General features: G+C 34.5%; 2 protein-coding genes across 2 annotated transcripts; one reads left to right on the plus strand and one right to left on the minus strand.

The window, feature by feature from the left end:
• Positions 1 to 3,409: 3,409 nt before the first annotated feature.
• Positions 3,410 to 5,351, minus strand: K444DRAFT_170439 (uncharacterized protein). Its single transcript, XM_024870729.1, has 3 exons — positions 4,261 to 5,351; positions 3,565 to 4,203; positions 3,410 to 3,489 (listed from the first exon to the last, which is right to left on the minus strand). The coding sequence occupies exons 1-2, from the start codon at positions 5,129 to 5,131 to the stop codon at positions 3,617 to 3,619; spliced, it is 1,458 nt and encodes a 485-aa protein (XP_024730301.1). The 5' UTR covers positions 5,132 to 5,351; the 3' UTR covers positions 3,410 to 3,489; positions 3,565 to 3,616.
• Positions 5,352 to 6,216: 865 nt separating this feature from the next.
• K444DRAFT_668198 (uncharacterized protein) lies at positions 6,217 to 7,395 on the plus strand. The gene is made up of 4 exons (XM_024887380.1): positions 6,217 to 6,565; positions 6,614 to 6,897; positions 6,960 to 7,231; positions 7,286 to 7,395. The coding sequence occupies exons 1-4, from the start codon at positions 6,283 to 6,285 to the stop codon at positions 7,335 to 7,337; spliced, it is 891 nt and encodes a 296-aa protein (XP_024730302.1). The 5' UTR covers positions 6,217 to 6,282; the 3' UTR covers positions 7,338 to 7,395.
• Positions 7,396 to 16,364: the final 8,969 nt, after the last annotated feature.

Here is a 16,364-nt window from a genome sequence, read left to right on the forward strand (position 1 = left end):
GTAAGTTATAGCTACAAAAGCTTCCAAAATAGGGGTGAGGTGTATTTTAAGGACCTGGGCAAGGTAATCCTTTTGCGTAAAGGCTCTCTTCTTGCCAGAACCATAAATAAATAATAAGTGTCACGATTCCCCGATGCCTCGCCAGATGCCAGATGCCTCCTAGGCGCACGTGACGCGGCCGCCTCGCTAGGGAAGTATGCTTGGAATGCACTGGAGATATTAGAAGGCTAAGCCCCTTCGGGACTAGCGCACTGTGGGGTGCATATACTCCCTCGCAGCCTCCTGTATTCTAGTTTTCCCTTCCTTAGCTTTGAATCGTCTTCGTAAGGGACCTTCTACCTTGCTTTCCAAGCCCTGAATGTCGTACCCGTAACAATAAGGGACTCTTATAACCATATCCAATTACTCCCCACGCGTTTACAGGCGTTATATGGCCCCGGTGAAACTAGTATTATATATATATATATATATAGGGTGGGTTCTCTCGCTCTTATTCCTCGTTACTCTATACTTTACTATTCTTCCCCTAACTAAAAATATAACCTCGTCTGACCATAAGACCTTAAGCCACTTCTTGTACCAGAATATATATATAATCGCCTAAAGGAGTCGACTAATAACTTGTGCAGCGGTAAGGTAGGGCTTTTGGCAAGCTATATATTAATAATACCCGCGTTAGTAAAGTCTTTATTAAAGGGTAGAGGCAGTAACCTTGAGTTTGAGTTCTAGAACTAAGTAATTATAGTCTAAATAACGCTGGTTGTAGTTCTCGGAGTAATACTCAATAATTACATCAACTTGCATATTACTAAGCTTCTTGGGTTTGCCTACTCGATTTGGGCGTTTTTGCTCAGGCGCCTTATATGCTAGGATCCGATTAATTGTCGTATTGCCGAGGTGGTAACGCTCTTGGAGCTAAAGTTTTGGCACCTTCCCAAACCAGTATAACTAGCGAATAGCTTTCTTGTACTTTGTAGGGATCTCAAAGCCCTTTTGGTAATCAAAATCGAGTGGGGGGGTAGAAGCCATAATTTAGAGTGTTTTTGGAAGATTTAGTAAGTGCGGTACGCTAAAATAAGGCCTGTATGTACAGACTACTGCGATTAGGCTCGTTAGCTTTAGATTCTTAAAACATTGAAATTATTAATCTGTATATCTTATTTCATTGCTTTATTTCTATTATTATAAGATTTAACTAAGTACTTTCTTTTAAGTATTATTTCTTGCTTCTTTTACTTTATTTTTTATTTTTTGAACCAATTATAATTATATAAGTATTTCTTATAATATTAGATAATATTTCAAGCTTTATTATTATTATAATAAATATAAACTACTTTATTATATTTATTAATTTTAGAGACTCTTTTAAATTAGGTAATAATAAAATTATTTTTAAATTAGATTAAGTAATACTAGCACGCATTTTATAAGGGGAGTTAAGTAATTGAAGCTATTATAAGTACTAAATCAAGAGTAATATTAATAACGTTTCTGGAAAGTTTTAAAGCTTTGCGAGAAATAATTACATAGGCTAAACCTACTAGAGCTAGTATGTCACGTGCTATAAAAAAAAAACTTAAAAATGCATTTTAACCATTATATTACATTTTTATATAATGGGGGTCCAAATTATATAATTTTTACATCACTAGCGTGGCTTGAGGGCTATGCAGGGGCAAACATTGCCAGGGTGGGGGAGGCGGCTTGAGACACTTGGATTTTACAAGAACCCGGTGGGTGGGATCCTGGCTGCCAGGCTGCTAACATCAGACCGAGCATTATTTCCTTTGAGACATGCCAGGTCAAGTGCCCCCGAGGGGAATTAATCATGACTATCACAACCAGTTTGTGTATGTTAACAGCTCCTCCATTTTTCAGTACCCGTTGGGACGACCATAACATAAGTTGGGGGTGTCAAAAGGTACGTGGAGGGCGCAGAAAACTTTCCCTTCCTCGACTTTGCAACCCGAATATCCTGGAGCCAAGTTATTCAGTTAAGTACATCCAGATTACCCCAGAATACACTCCCAGATGTAACAATTCTAATACTCCTGAATAACAAGATATAATGATTGGATGGACAGATATCGAATACGAGTAGTGAGGGTTCATGGTGGGGTTACTTGATCCCCGACGAAAGAATACTCCTATCCATAAACAAATCGGCTGTCTGTTAGTAAGTGCCCACAGAGCTCAAAAATAATACAATGATTTCTCATTATAAATGCTATATCATATGTGCATTCAGACACAAGTTGAAGCACAAAGTTCAGATCAGAGGCTATTTAACGGAGGGGTATTCTGTCGAGGTTGGGTACGGCGTGTCAACTTTACTATATCAAGAGGGCAATGCACGAACGAATCACGCTACTCATCCAGAATTCGGACTAACATCTAGTGCTGGAGATGAGTAACTTCTCACCCATACTCCCCTAGCCTTCTTTCCCAGCTACTGAACATTTGCGGGTATGACTCAAGTGGCTAATTGGTAATGATCCTGGGTGTGAACCAGCACGAACGGCTTTATCCCATGACCGAACTTCACACGTTGTACTTGGCGAAGGTCTTGAGAGATGGCATATGTTATGCTTCCACTGATATCAAGAGACTTCGTAGAGAACTGAGCACTCGGAGCGTTAAGCAAACTTAAGTAGAAGGAGAGAGAGGCACAGCCCAGAGAGAGAGCACGCACAAGAGTCGATGCTGAGGCAATGATCTGGCTGCTTGTAAAGCTGCCTGGGCTTCTTCAATGCAGCCAATGAGGTCCATACTTGGCATCCCGAATCGTGCATCGCTGAGCGAAATGTCGACTAGGCTCCCGATGCTGGCGGGAGCCTGCGTTCAGTGAAACGAGGCAATACAAACCGAAATCGGCTGTCACACACAGATGTGGAGGAGCAGGTTTGCAATGAAATAATTTCTTCCAGTTGCTATCTGCCACAAAGGAGTATGATGGTATGCTTCCACAGCCATGCCAGTGAAGATCTATCCCAGTGTCGCCCAATCCATCCATGCGCCCGCTAAAAGGCGCTCATATACAAACCATTATGACTCCTCTATCGAAGCCATCCTAAAGAATAAGCACTCGAAACCAAGACAGCAGGAAATCGTAGATCGTGGCAGAAGCTTTTGTGGGGGAAGTCGCAATGAAAGGGTATCGTTCAAGAATGCAAAACGTAATGTATGGGGTGTGCCTTCTGTGCACTGTATGTTCGCTGGACCACGGAATGCGTCTATGGACATGAGGAAGCCGCACGCCGGATGCTTTATCTAGGCCTTCAGAATTCGTGTCGGTGTCGTGTGCCGTCCATGCGAAAATCGTTGCATCGTGCTGACGCTTGCCCAGCTGTCATATGAGCCCGCTCGATCGTCTGGCTATCGTCTCGATGTGGCAGAGGTCAGGAAAGAGATTCGTATTTTTCGTGCGCGTGCGAGGGCTCGGTGATTCGCATGAGAGAAGGAGGTATGTCGTCACGTCGTCATCATCTATTAGAATGAAGAAATTAGCCTTCAAGGCCCACTAAAGAGATGACGAAAAGTGGAGGTAGCCAAGATGCTAACGCAAACTATAGAAAGCTTAAAACAACTGCGATACCCGAACACGACGTACCATCTACTCGTTGTTTTGCTTGGGGACGTCACCCGAAGCACAACTTTCCGGGACTGAGCAGTCCGCTGCACGTTCAGCAGCCTTTCCCTCCACCGTTGGCGTTGCTGGGATACTCGAGCAGGTCGATATCGTGGAAGCTGTGGTCCGTCTGGTGATTGACGAGAATATCGTATTTCCCGAGAAGTTGGTGGCATCACTGTCGTTGGTGTTGGACCTCCGGCTTGCGAAGTCGCCTTGAAGATCGCGCAATGGAGCATTGCGATCTGGTCTCTGCTGCCCAGTACGAGTACCGTGGTAGAAGGGGGAGCCATTGGGTTGCTGGGCCGAGGGATTCCAAGTGTCTGGTCTCTGCTGCCCAGCACCAGTACCCTGGTAGAAGGGGAAGCCATTGGGTTGCTGGGCCGAGGGATTCTGAGTGGCTGTGCCTGAGGTCCGCGCCGTCGGGTCTTGAGAAAGCCCAGTGGTCCCGGCCCATGTTCCACCCGCAGAGGATTGGGATCCAAGTCCGCTAGATGCATACAGGTTCGACGCCGTCGCTTTGTTCTGTTCATGAAATCTGTTGTCCTCTTGTGCGTCAAGCAATCTTTGTTCTACGCCAAGTCTGTCAGCGAAGTCTATTTTCTGTTTCGATGTGCGGTAGTGCATACCATTGGTTCTTTTGCTTCCAAATAGAGCGCCAAACGAGTTGTCTCCGATACTGGCCAACCCTGGCTCAGCTAAGCTAGCTTTCTCAACTTTTCCCAAGAATCTGTGACCGCCGTGGCTGCGGAGGAACGTGCGGCCAAGTATAATATCAAATCCATTGGTACCGTCGGAAAGCTCGAAAACTTTCAGTCTGACCACTTCGTTTAGACCGAGCTTGCTGTTGTACAGAGGCAGAAGGACGAAAAATTTTGGCACTTCCTTCCTGTTCTTGTCCAACGGGTTGGTATATGCTTTCAATTTCCGTTGGGGAATTGGAAACTCTTCGAAGTCGCCGATTCTGTCAAGTGCCAAACGGAAGATGAAGTTGGTTGGGGCTCCGGTATCAGTTGAAATCACAATGATACTAACGCGTCCATCTGGAGTCTTCGTCTGCGCTGTCCACGAGTATTCGTTCGACGCTTCACTGTCATCGCTTGACTCGGCATCGTTGGCAGAGGAAGTGCGATATGGCAATGTGAGCTCGAGGTTCCTTTGCGCATTGTTTCTTCTATTCGAGGTGTATGCGGGGCTTTGGAAAAGTAGTCCGGTGATGAAGGGATCTATGATCGTGATACCGTTCGGGTCTGAGTTTGCAGCTGTCGTATCGAGCTGGGCCTTCCCTTGGAAGCTTTGATCGGGAGGTGTACAGGTGTGTGCATCTGCCGCCAGCGTGGCACGAGCAGAGAGAAGATAGTCTGATGGGAGAATAGATGATGGTGATGCTTCTTGAGTGGAGGCGTCCTGAGGACACAAATCGTCATCCTTCGCTTGTTTGGCTCCCTGAGCAATGAGACTGCCCTCGCAGGCACTGTGACTATCACCAAGGGAAGTCATCGTGTCTGCGGACCGAGGAGCAGGCCCCTTGAGGTGGCATTCAGCAGAAGGTGTGGGTCGTCCTTTGGAAAAGGATGTTGTGAGCAAACGTCGGGAGGTGGAGCTAGCTGCTCTCCCGTGCTCCTCGCTTGAAATCTGCACCCGCGCAACAGCGCGATACCAGAATCGCCTGACTGATTGGCGGATTGCCCCTCGTTGATAAAAGGCGTGTTTTGTGTAGAATTGAAAATGGTGTCAATTGTGATGATGTGGAGGACTCCCTTTTTTGTGAAGATATGAACGATTCCAATTCCTGTTCTATCTATCAATTATCGGACTGAAAAGACGTGCTTAGGGCTTCATCTCTGAGTTCTGCGCTAGTCACGTTTAAAACTTGTTGGTCTTACGAATTTTTTGCCCCTCACTCATAAATTTCCAGCCTGGCAGGAAGATACTCGGGAATGCCGCCACGGTCAGTATCCCATCCGATGTCATTGAGCTTAAGGTCGGTCTATCTACAAAAAGCTTTCTCGTACACTATCAAGTTTATTCGCCTTCTGTGCAAAGCCTTGGAGAGAAATGGATGGATATCTGTTAAGGTTTTGCGAATGCCACAATGGAATACCTAGCGCCAGAGTCGGTCCAGGCAGAAACGCACCTGAAATGGTAAACATTCAGGCATGCAGTTATAGCCACACTCAACTCAATTGCCACCTCTATAACTGACGTATCATGCTTCTCCGCTTGTCTCTCTTCGGGAGGGCTCCCCAGCCGGTAGCAAGCTGCTCGTGGGGAGCCCCTTCAGAGCTCAGTTCAAACTCTGGAGCGTTATGCCAAACCTTTGCTAGGAAGTTGGTGTTTTATCTACAAAATACGTTAGTGATAAGCTCCTGTGACTTTAGGTATTTCACTGTGGCATTAGCAATCCCCATCTGTTATTGGCTGTCGAGAGGTGGTCGCTCCGTTCACAAGATTGGTTGTCCGGTGACAATCACGTGCTTACTATTTTCCTTGGCAACAGTGCTTTGCCTAATCTTCAAGGCTCCAAGTGAGCAAACCTCTGTGCTCAGCCTCACGCGCTTTGGCCAACCATCACGATACACATTCTTGGTCTTGCATCTCTCAAGCAGACGAACAACTTTATATAGAACAACACTTGATCCCGTGATCAGATGTCAGGCTATACGAAGTTGGCAACTTTCATGGTTGAGAAACACCATCCTATTTTGAAGAAGTATCAAAGCCTCGCCGTTCGGGATCTCTTGTATTTGCAAGCTGAGCTCTCCGAGTTGGAGTTCAGACATAATTCCATCGTTAAGAAAGATGCTCTCGAGGAAGACGAACGACAGTATTACGACCGGGACTGGATCCATCTAAAGACCTCTCTCGAAAGAGGCTTTGGTGGCGAGCAATGGGAGCTTGCCCTCGCCATCAGGCAGAAGTTGCGAGAGTACTGTGAGTCTAACTGCTCATCTTTCCGCAGTGGGAATTAATATCATTCAGATGCAGCTGTATCGCAATACTCCCAGATAGCCTCTCTTCGGCAGCCAAAGCCTTCTGAGCGCTCCGTGCTTCATGAATGGATTACGAGCACGCGCGGCGGTGCTTGTGGTTTCCTCGGCCGCGATCTTGGAGGGTTTCAGCCGCAGCAGCCGTCCGTCTATGAAGCCATTCACGAGAAGGATCTTGCTATCCTTTCAGATCGCCGTGGCGAAGAGGATTTGTTTACAGAATTCATCGAAGGTCCTGTGATGAGATTATACCATCGGTTTCGCCAGCACTCAAAAGTAAGTATACCATGTCAATATCTCCTTGATTTGTATGAACCAGAGCTAACTTTACCTCCGAGGCACCTGTTTCGCGTGATCTGGAAAATCCAGCTGTGGCTGAGAATCGAAGTAACTGGCATCACTACGACGATAGTAAAATAGAAAGAGTTACTAAGGTACTGGGAACAATATTTTCCTCGTTAGCACCGTTAGTATCCATTATCGTGTTATCTTTCATCAACAATTTGAAGATAAGGCTTGGTCTCGTTTGTGTATTTACATTCTTGTTTTCTGGTTGTCTGGCTATTGCTACGCAGGCACGGCGGGTAGAAGTCTTTGCTGCAACAGCTGCGTAGGTCATCCAAGTCAAACCCTCTTACCAAGTCAATTGCTGATAGAATCAAAGTTTCGCAAGCGTTCAGGTTGTTTTCATTGGAAGTTCTAATTCTATTATATAAGGATGGATTCCTCAAGAAATTATAAAACATTAAGACAACTTCCCAAACATATATTAGCGTGGCCATGTTGGTAATCTGCTGCATTCAATGCTGAACAGTGAGCCAAGGCAACGTGAGCAGAGGAACTTGAAACTTGAAACAGGTTTCAAGTTCAGTAGAATAGCTACTTCGCCGCGGCCCCCACCTCGACGTTGCAGCTTCGTCTCTCTCTCACGCCCGCTACTTGTGGTGTTAGAATTGATACCTCACAACAATAGTATCAGCAGACAGGCTGACGGTATTGAAGTGTCGAGTGACCATCTTCTGGAACAACCCTTGACTAACAAGTTCTTCACGATGCTCAGCAACCACAGCATCAAAGTACGCAGGTGTTGCAGACCTTTACTCTTTCTACGTACCTTCAAATCTTCTTTTCCTCGACCCCACAAACCTCTCAGCCCGTTCGAACTGGTTGTTTCCTGGCCCAGAAAACCAGATGCTGAGGTGTCTCGAGTTCGCCTCATCGATTTTTCTAGTCAAGGGCTTCTATGATGCGCTTTAGCGTGGCGCTGCATATCTGCCTGATAGGCAAAATCTGCATTACAACCTTGAACTCCGCAGGGAATACGGGATACTGTACTGAATAGATACGCCATGTCGTGGTGGAGAGAAGGATGAGAAACAACGTTTGTTGTTATGCGCAAACGCCAAATATGGCAGAAAACCGTGCTATGTATAGCCTTCCAAGAAAGGCCCCACGTATGGCTCTCCGGTACTAAGCCCCCCTCTTGAATATTTACAGAGGGTCCCCAAGTAACACCACTCCAGCACTGGCCAATTCAAGGGTCTGCAGCCAATAAAGGCTCTTGTGAGCACCTGATATTTCCTATTTTAGGGATATAAACGAGGCTTCAGGGTGGCGTTACCTAGGGACCCACTGTAATTATTCAAGGGGGGGGGGGGGGATAGTAGAGACCATTAAGTATGCCATTCGGATCAATGCCACTTTGATTGACCGGCAGTGTGTCAAAGAACTACTCATGCTACTCATACTACTTATGAATATTCATGAGTAGCGTGAGTAGAATATGAGTAGCGTAATGTCCTAAAAATTTGAGTAGAGTAGAGTATATACTCATGAGTAGTATGAGTAGTTATAAGTAGCCGTCACGTAACAATAATAAATTAAGATTTATTTAATAATAATTAAATAATATAGGTATTTATTAAGTAGCCCTAGTAAAGGTAAGTTAGGGCTTATATAAGACTAGCTAAATACTAATTTTCTATAATAATAAACTAGTTATGCTCTTTAGAATCTTGATTTCCCCTATCTTACTTACTAAGTAATGCTACTGCCTAATTGGGCAGAGACGTGGCGCTAGAGCGGCGCTAGACGGGAGGCTTACCTGATTAGGCTAGTCTGTTACGTATATATATCACGTGAGTACCTTCTCATACTACTCATACTACTCATGAGTAGCTTGAGTAGAGTATGAGTAGAGTATGAGTAGCGCTATCATTGGTTAAGTAGAGTATGAGTAGGACCCACTACTCTACTCTACTCTACTCATTTGACACACTGTTGACCGGTGAGTGATGTCTGGTGCCCAAGTCATTCTTGTGCCAGATGTCGACATTCGATCTGCACAAGCCGTCAGGTAAGTTTTTCCAGCTTTGCAGGGCATTAGCGCAAGGCAAATATAATCGATCTGTAGAGCAATAGTATATTATGACTAGGTACATTATTCGGTCTTCTGGTAATGATTTTGCTTATTAGAAAAGAAAAATATAGTTAATTTAATTCAAAAGCAATAAAAAAGATTAAAAATTACTATAATACTAATTAATATAAATTGTATTAATTAAAACTATATTATATACTCCAGAAATTAATTCTATATTCGCAAAATTATAATTTCTTTATTATTAGAGGAAATATAATATATAAGATTTTTTATTAAAATATTTTTATATTTTATATAATTTCTTTATTAAAATACTTTTATTATAAGAAGTATATATAATAATATATAAATAAATATTAGATATTATAGATTTAGTTTCTTATTTTAAATAAATCTTATATTAGAATTATATTTCCTAATTAAGTAAAGGGCTTTATATACTTGACTAAATACTAGAAAATATATAAAGAAATACTTCTAGCTTTAAAAAGAGGTATTAATTAGTTTTTAATTAGAATTAACTCTTGAAAATTAGTTATATTTATAAGTATTACTTTAAAACTTATTTATCTTAATTACTTATATATTACTTTATTATTATATATCTTATATTTTAATTAATTTACTCTTTAAGAAATAGTTTATTATAAAATAATTAAACTATTAATAATTAAAGTATTAACTAAAAGAAATACTTTTATTATTATTAGAATAATCTAATTAAATATTTAAAAATATATCTAGTTAAGTACTTTTAGTATTACTTAATTAGGAAAAAGAAATAAAACTTAAATATTATTAGAACTAACTAGTAAAATAATAATAATAAAGAAACTAATAGTAGCTTATTATTATATTATTAAATTAAAAGCAAAAATATAATAAAAAAAGAATCTAAAGAAGCTAGAAATTTAGATTTATTATTTTGAGAATATTCGAGTATTTAATATAAATCCTATAATACTTTTAATAATACTCTTAATTTATAAGGCTTTAAAAACCCGAGAATTACTAATTTATAAAAGAAAAAATATTAAGGAAGCCCAGAACTTCTTTTATTAAATAAAGCTAAAGTAATATAAAAATAGCGAAATTATTTAGGCTATAAATATAATAAAGATTATATATTATATTTCTTGCTTTAAAAATATAGCCAGTAATATTTAGAAATATAAAAAGAAATTAGTAAATATTAATATTATAAATTAGAAAACTTTTATTAAGTTTATAAAAGAATTTTATTTTAAATTTAAAGAACTATAATAATAATGCTTTTATTAAATTTAAAAACATAAAATAATAGTCAAATTAAAATATTTAGAACTTTATATTTGATTTAAATAACTTATTAAATAATTTAAAATATATGAGTTTATTATAAAAGTAAAATAATTTATTTAATAGCTTAAAGCAAGAAATTTAAAACAAGATTAATTATTAAAGAAATGCTTTATATAAAAGAAAAAAGCTTATATTTATATTTATAAAAACCGAGAATAACTTGAATTTATTTATTTAATAAAAGTATAATAATAAACTAATAAAATAATAAAAGAAAGGGAATTAGAAAAAAGAGAAAAGAAAAATATTCTTATTATAAAATTAATATAATTGAAATAATAAAAATATAATAGCAGAATTTAATATAATATTTATATTAGAATTTATAAAATTAAATAAAATTTGCTTTATTTATTAAAAAAAAGTTATTATATTATTATTTATTTAAATTAAAGAAAACCGATTTATTATAACTATAATAAATTTAATTATAAGGCATATAAGTATTTAAAACAAAAGAAGCCGGGAAATAAATATATCTTATAATAAATATATTTATTTATATTATAAAAGGCAAAGCTTTTAAAATTAAAATAATTATTAAAATAAAAAGAAAAGAATATAAAATTAGAATATTAGTTAATTCGAATATAAAGACTAATTATATAAAGAAAAAGCTAGCTTTAAATATAAGTATTTTATTAATATTAAAAGTAATTCTTTTAATTTTATTAAAAAAAAGATTTATTTATATAAAAATTTATAAGGTATTTATTAGTAGGTAATAAGATAATAGAATAAATTAGTGAGTTATGAAACTATAATATTAAATTTAGTATAGAACTAATCTCTATTTCTCTTATAAGGTTCAGGGAAGCCCTCTCTAAATAGAAGGCCCTAATAACATATATATAATTAGTAATTTATAAGCCTAATACTTATAATATAAATAGTAATTAGTTATAAAGTTAAAGGGCCTCTAATCTCTCTAATTAATACCCGTAATATCCGAGGTTTATTATATGCCCTTAAGTTACATATAACTCTATATATATTATAACTATACCTCTTTCCTAGAATCTTATCCCTAAGATTTATTAATTTATCCTAGTAAATATTTAATTATTTATTTATTTAATTAAGATAAACTTCTAGTATCTTGGGAGGTAGTTTTACTAATATAATCTAGATAATAGATATAAAAATTATTTAATTAGATTAGAGCTAAGTAAGCGAGAAGGAAAAATAATTATACTTCAGATATAGGGGCTAGCTAGTAATTATAATTTCGTTTGGGATCTGAGTATTCTAATTAGCTTAATTTAAAGTACTAAGGCACTATCTATAATAGGTATATATAATAGCGCATAAACAGGTATCAGATATTATAGATCTAGTTTCCTATTTTAGGTAAAGCTTGTAATTAGAATTATATGGGCAATCGGAATTATATGAATTATATAAGATCATGTTTCCTAGTTAAGTAAAGTGCTTTGCAGGCTTGGCTAAGTACTAGGAAACATATAGGGAAATGCTCCTAGCTTTAGAAAGGGGCATTAATTAGTTTTTTATTAGAATTAACTCTTGGAATTAGTTATACTTGCAAGCGTTACTCTATAGCTTACTTACCTTAACTACTTGTATATTACCCTACTATTACGTGCCTTATATTCTAATTAATCTAACCTTTGGAGAGCAGTTTATTACGAGATAATTAAGCTATTAATAGATAAAATATTAATAGCTAGAGTATTAACCAGAAGAAGCGCCTCTACTACTACTAGGGCAATCTAACCGGGTATCTAGGGGAGTGCCTAGTCAAGCACTCTTTATACTACCTAATTAGGAGAAGAAAGTAGAACTTAAATGCCCCTAGAACTAGCAGGTAAAATAATAATAATAGAGAAATTAGCGGCGGCTCGCCGTCGCATTACTAAGTTAGAAATAGAGATATAATAAAGAAAAGATCTAGATAAGCTAGAAGCTCAGATCTATTATCTTAAAGATATTCGAATACCCGGTATAGAACCCATTATACCTCTGGCAGTATCCTTAGTTCAGAGAGCTCCAAAAACCCAAGAACTGCCTACTTACCGGGAAAAAAGTATTAAAGAAGCCCAGGACTTCTTCTATTAGGTAGAGTTAAAGTAGTATAAAGATAGCGGAATTACCTGGGCTACTAATATAGTAAAAATTATATATTATGCTTTCTGTTTTAAGGATATAGCCAGAAATATCTAGAAATATAGGAAGTAATTAGTAGGTATTAATACTACGGATTAGGAGACCTTTATTAAATTTATAAAGAATTCTATCTTAGATCTAGAGAACTATAGTAATAATGCCCTTGCCAAGTTCAAGGATACTAAATAATAGCCAGGCTAGAGTATCTAAAGCTTTATATCTTACTTAGATAGCCTATTAGATAACTTGAGATATACGGGTTTACTATAAGAATAAGATAACTTATTTAGTAGTTTAAGGCAGGAAATTCGGGATAAGATTAATTATTAAGGAAATACTTTACGAGAAAGAGAGAAGCTTATTTCTATAGCTATAAAAATTAAGAATAATTTAAACCTATTTACTTAATAGGAATATAATAATAAGCTAATAAAAATAAAAAAAAATAAAATAGGAGAAAAGAGAAAAGAAATAATAAAGAGAAATAGAAGAAAAGTATATTCCTATTATAAGATTCATAAAACCGGAATAATAAAGGCATAATAATAGGATCTAATATAATACTTATATTAGGATTTATAAGACCGGGTATAATTTGCTTTACTTACTAGAAAGAGAGTTATTATATTACTACTTGCCCTAATTAAGGGAAATTAATTTACTATAATTATAATAAGTCTAGCTATAAAGCATATAAGTGCCTAGAACTAAAGAAGCCAGGAAATAGGCATGCCCCGTAATAGTTATACTTATTTATATTATAGAAAGCAAGGCTCCTAAAACGAGAATAGTAATTAAGGTTATTATTAAGATAATAAAAGATAAGTAAAAAGTTAGAATATTAGTAAACTCGGGTATAGAGACTAATTATATAAAGAAGAAATTAGCTTTAAATATAAGTATTTCATTAATATTAAGAATAACTCTCTTATTTTTACTAGAAAGAAAAAGAATCTATTTATATAAAGATTATATTCTTGAGATTATTACTAAGAATATACTAGGGAACTAAAAAAAGGCTAATATATACTTTATATTATATAATTTTAATCTAAATTATATTAATATAATACTTAGATTTCTATAGCTTTACTAGGTTAATTCCCTAATTTCCTTTAGGAAAGTAATATAAAGATACTAGATTTAATTATAAAAAATTAAAGTTCTAAATACTAGGAAGTTTACTAAAGTAATAAAGTATAAAGCATATATTTTTTTATTAATTACCTATTCTATAATAAATAACTAAAGAATTATTACTATTACTACTAATAGGATAGTTATATTTCCTAAAAAGTATTAGAACTTTTTTCAAGTATTTTTTATAGAGGCTATAGGTATATTACCTAATTATTATATAATAAAATATTATATAGATCTAGAACTAGGGTTCTAACTATTATATAATCCTATATATACTTTATTAGAAAGAAAGCTTAAAGTCTTTTGGGAATATCTTAATACTAGCCTAGAGAAGAAATAAATCTATTATTTTACTAGCCTAGCTAGTATCCTAATTATATTTGTTCTAAAAAAAAAAAAGGCGGCTTATATTTATATATTAATTACTAGAATCTAAATAGGATTACTATTAAGAACTAAATACTATTACTACTTATTAGTAAGACTATAGATAGGCTTTATAAAATAAAGATATATATAAAGCTAGACTTAAAGAATACTTACTATTAGTTATAAATATAAGAAAATAATAAGTAAAAGATAATATTTCAAATATACTATAAATATTTTAAGTACTATATTATACTTTTTAGACTATCTAATATTCTAGTAATATTCCAGGCATATATTAACTATATACTAGTAGGCCTTATAAATATTATTTATATAATTTATCTAGATAATATTTTAATTTATTTAGAGAACCTAGAATAGTATATAATAATAGTCTAATATATACTTAAATAATTATAATAATACTAGCTCTTTATAAACTTAGTAAAATACGAATTTAATATAAAGAAAGTAAAGTTCCTGGAATTTATAATTAGCTTAGAGAATATAAAAATAGAAACTAGTAGGATTATAGCTATTAGGGAATAGCTAGCCCTAAAGAATAATATCCGAGAAATCCAAGTATTCCTGGGTTTTACTAATTTCTACTAGAGGTTTATTTATAAATACTTTAGGATAATAAAAGAATTAACTAATTTATTAAAAACTAGTAAAAACCCATAATATTATTTTAGCTAGATAAATAAGGCAAATAGGGCTTTTAAGAAGCTATAAATTATATTTATAATAGTACTAATTCTTTATTATTTTAATCTAGCCTTAAAGATTTATATAGAAATAAATACTTTAGGATTTATAATTATAGATATAATTTCCTAGCTCTTTAATAAGAGAGCAAAAGCCAGGTAATACCTTATTATTTTCTATTTAAAGAAAATAACTATAATTAAGAGCAGGTATAAGACATATAATTCTAAGCTCTTAGCTATTATTCTAGTATTCTATACTTAGTAATATTACCTAGTATATGCCCGGTATATTATTATTATTAAGATAAATTATAATAACTTAAAATACTTTATAACTAAGAGAAAACTAAATAGTTAATAGATAAAATAAGTAAAGAAACTAGTTATCTTTAACTTTATTTTAGAATACTAGCCGGGATATAGTAACCCTACTAATAAATTATTAAGAAGGCCAGACTTTATAGCAAGTATAAATAAAAACATTTTATTACTTATACTTTATAATAAGCTATAAAATACAGAATAGAGAGCCCTATAAATAGTAATAATAAAATACTATACTATTCCTATAATATTATAATTTAAGGCTTAGAAAAAAGGAAATAGGTATTTCTTAATTAGTAAGATACTAAGAAATTCTAAAAAAAAAGTCTATTTTAGTAATAAAGTAATACTAGAAATACTACTACTTGAGCCTATTACTAGTATAGCTAGTTATAAATAATACATATTACGAATTCTAGCTATATAAGTAACTGGGTCCAAAATAATATATGAGAAAAGCAGAGAAATATTACTTAAACTACTATTATAGTACTAAAGGCTCGATCTATTAGTATAATACTAGTAATATAAATAGTTCTTAAAGAGAATCTTTACTAGAGCTATTAAGATTTAGGAACTTAATATATCTGGGTTATTAAGATATTAGGGTACTATTTATATATTAAATAAGCCGGCTCTTAAAAAAGAATTACTATAAGCTAATTATAATAATTCTATAAGTAGGCATTTTAGTACTAGTAAGATACTAGAAATTCTCTAGAGAAAGTACTTCTAATAAAGTATAAGAAAGAATATAAAAGACTATATTAGAACTTGCCTTATATATTAATAAACTAAGGTAAAAAGATATTTACTATATAATATACTTAGTTTATTTCTTCTTTTCTTTAAGCTATAGTAAGAAATTACTATAGACTTTATTACAGGACTACTCTTTTCTAGGTTTTATAATAAGATATATAATTCTATATTTATTATTATTAATAAATATATGAAAATAATATAATATATTCTAATTACTAAAGAGATCTTAGCTCCTGAATTAGTAAAGCTATTTATATATTATATTATTAAAGACTTTAGTATGCCTGCGGGTATAATTTCTAATAGAGGATCTATTTTTATAAGTAAGTTCTAGTTAAGTCTATACTTTTACTTAAAGATTTAATAATAGCTAAATATAATATTTTACTTATAAACTAATAGATAAATAAAGAATCTAAACTAAACTCTATAATAGTACTTAAGATACTACTATACTAGCTACTAATAAGATAACTAAGTAATAAAGCTTACTTTTATAGAATTCATATATAATAATTCTATATATTTAATAATAGGAATTTCTCTATTTTATATATTATACGGATTCTATTCTAGTATTA

This window comes from Hyaloscypha bicolor (genome assembly GCF_002865645.1).
Source record: "Hyaloscypha bicolor E unplaced genomic scaffold K444scaffold_153, whole genome shotgun sequence".
Lineage (NCBI taxonomy): Eukaryota > Fungi > Ascomycota > Leotiomycetes > Helotiales > Hyaloscyphaceae > Hyaloscypha > Hyaloscypha bicolor.

What these genes read in the sequence shown, in the direction of transcription:
- K444DRAFT_668198 (XM_024887380.1), top strand. Translation starts at nt 6,283, where the DNA reads ATGTCAGGCTATACGAAGTTGGCAACTTTCATGGTTGAGAAACACCAT. An exon ending in GCAGAAGTTGCGAGAGTACT is followed by an intron (nt 6,566 to 6,613) that starts GTGAGTCTAACT and finishes AATATCATTCAG; the next exon opens with ATGCAGCTGTATCGCAATAC. An exon ending in GTCTTTGCTGCAACAGCTGC is followed by an intron (nt 7,232 to 7,285) that starts GTAGGTCATCCA and finishes ATAGAATCAAAG; the next exon opens with TTTCGCAAGCGTTCAGGTTG.
- K444DRAFT_170439 (XM_024870729.1), bottom strand. Translation starts at nt 5,131, where the DNA reads ATGACTTCCCTTGGTGATAGTCACAGTGCCTGCGAGGGCAGTCTCATT. An exon ending in TGGAAGCAAAAGAACCAATG is followed by an intron (nt 4,204 to 4,260) that starts GTATGCACTACC and finishes GACTTGGCGTAG; the next exon opens with AACAAAGATTGCTTGACGCA.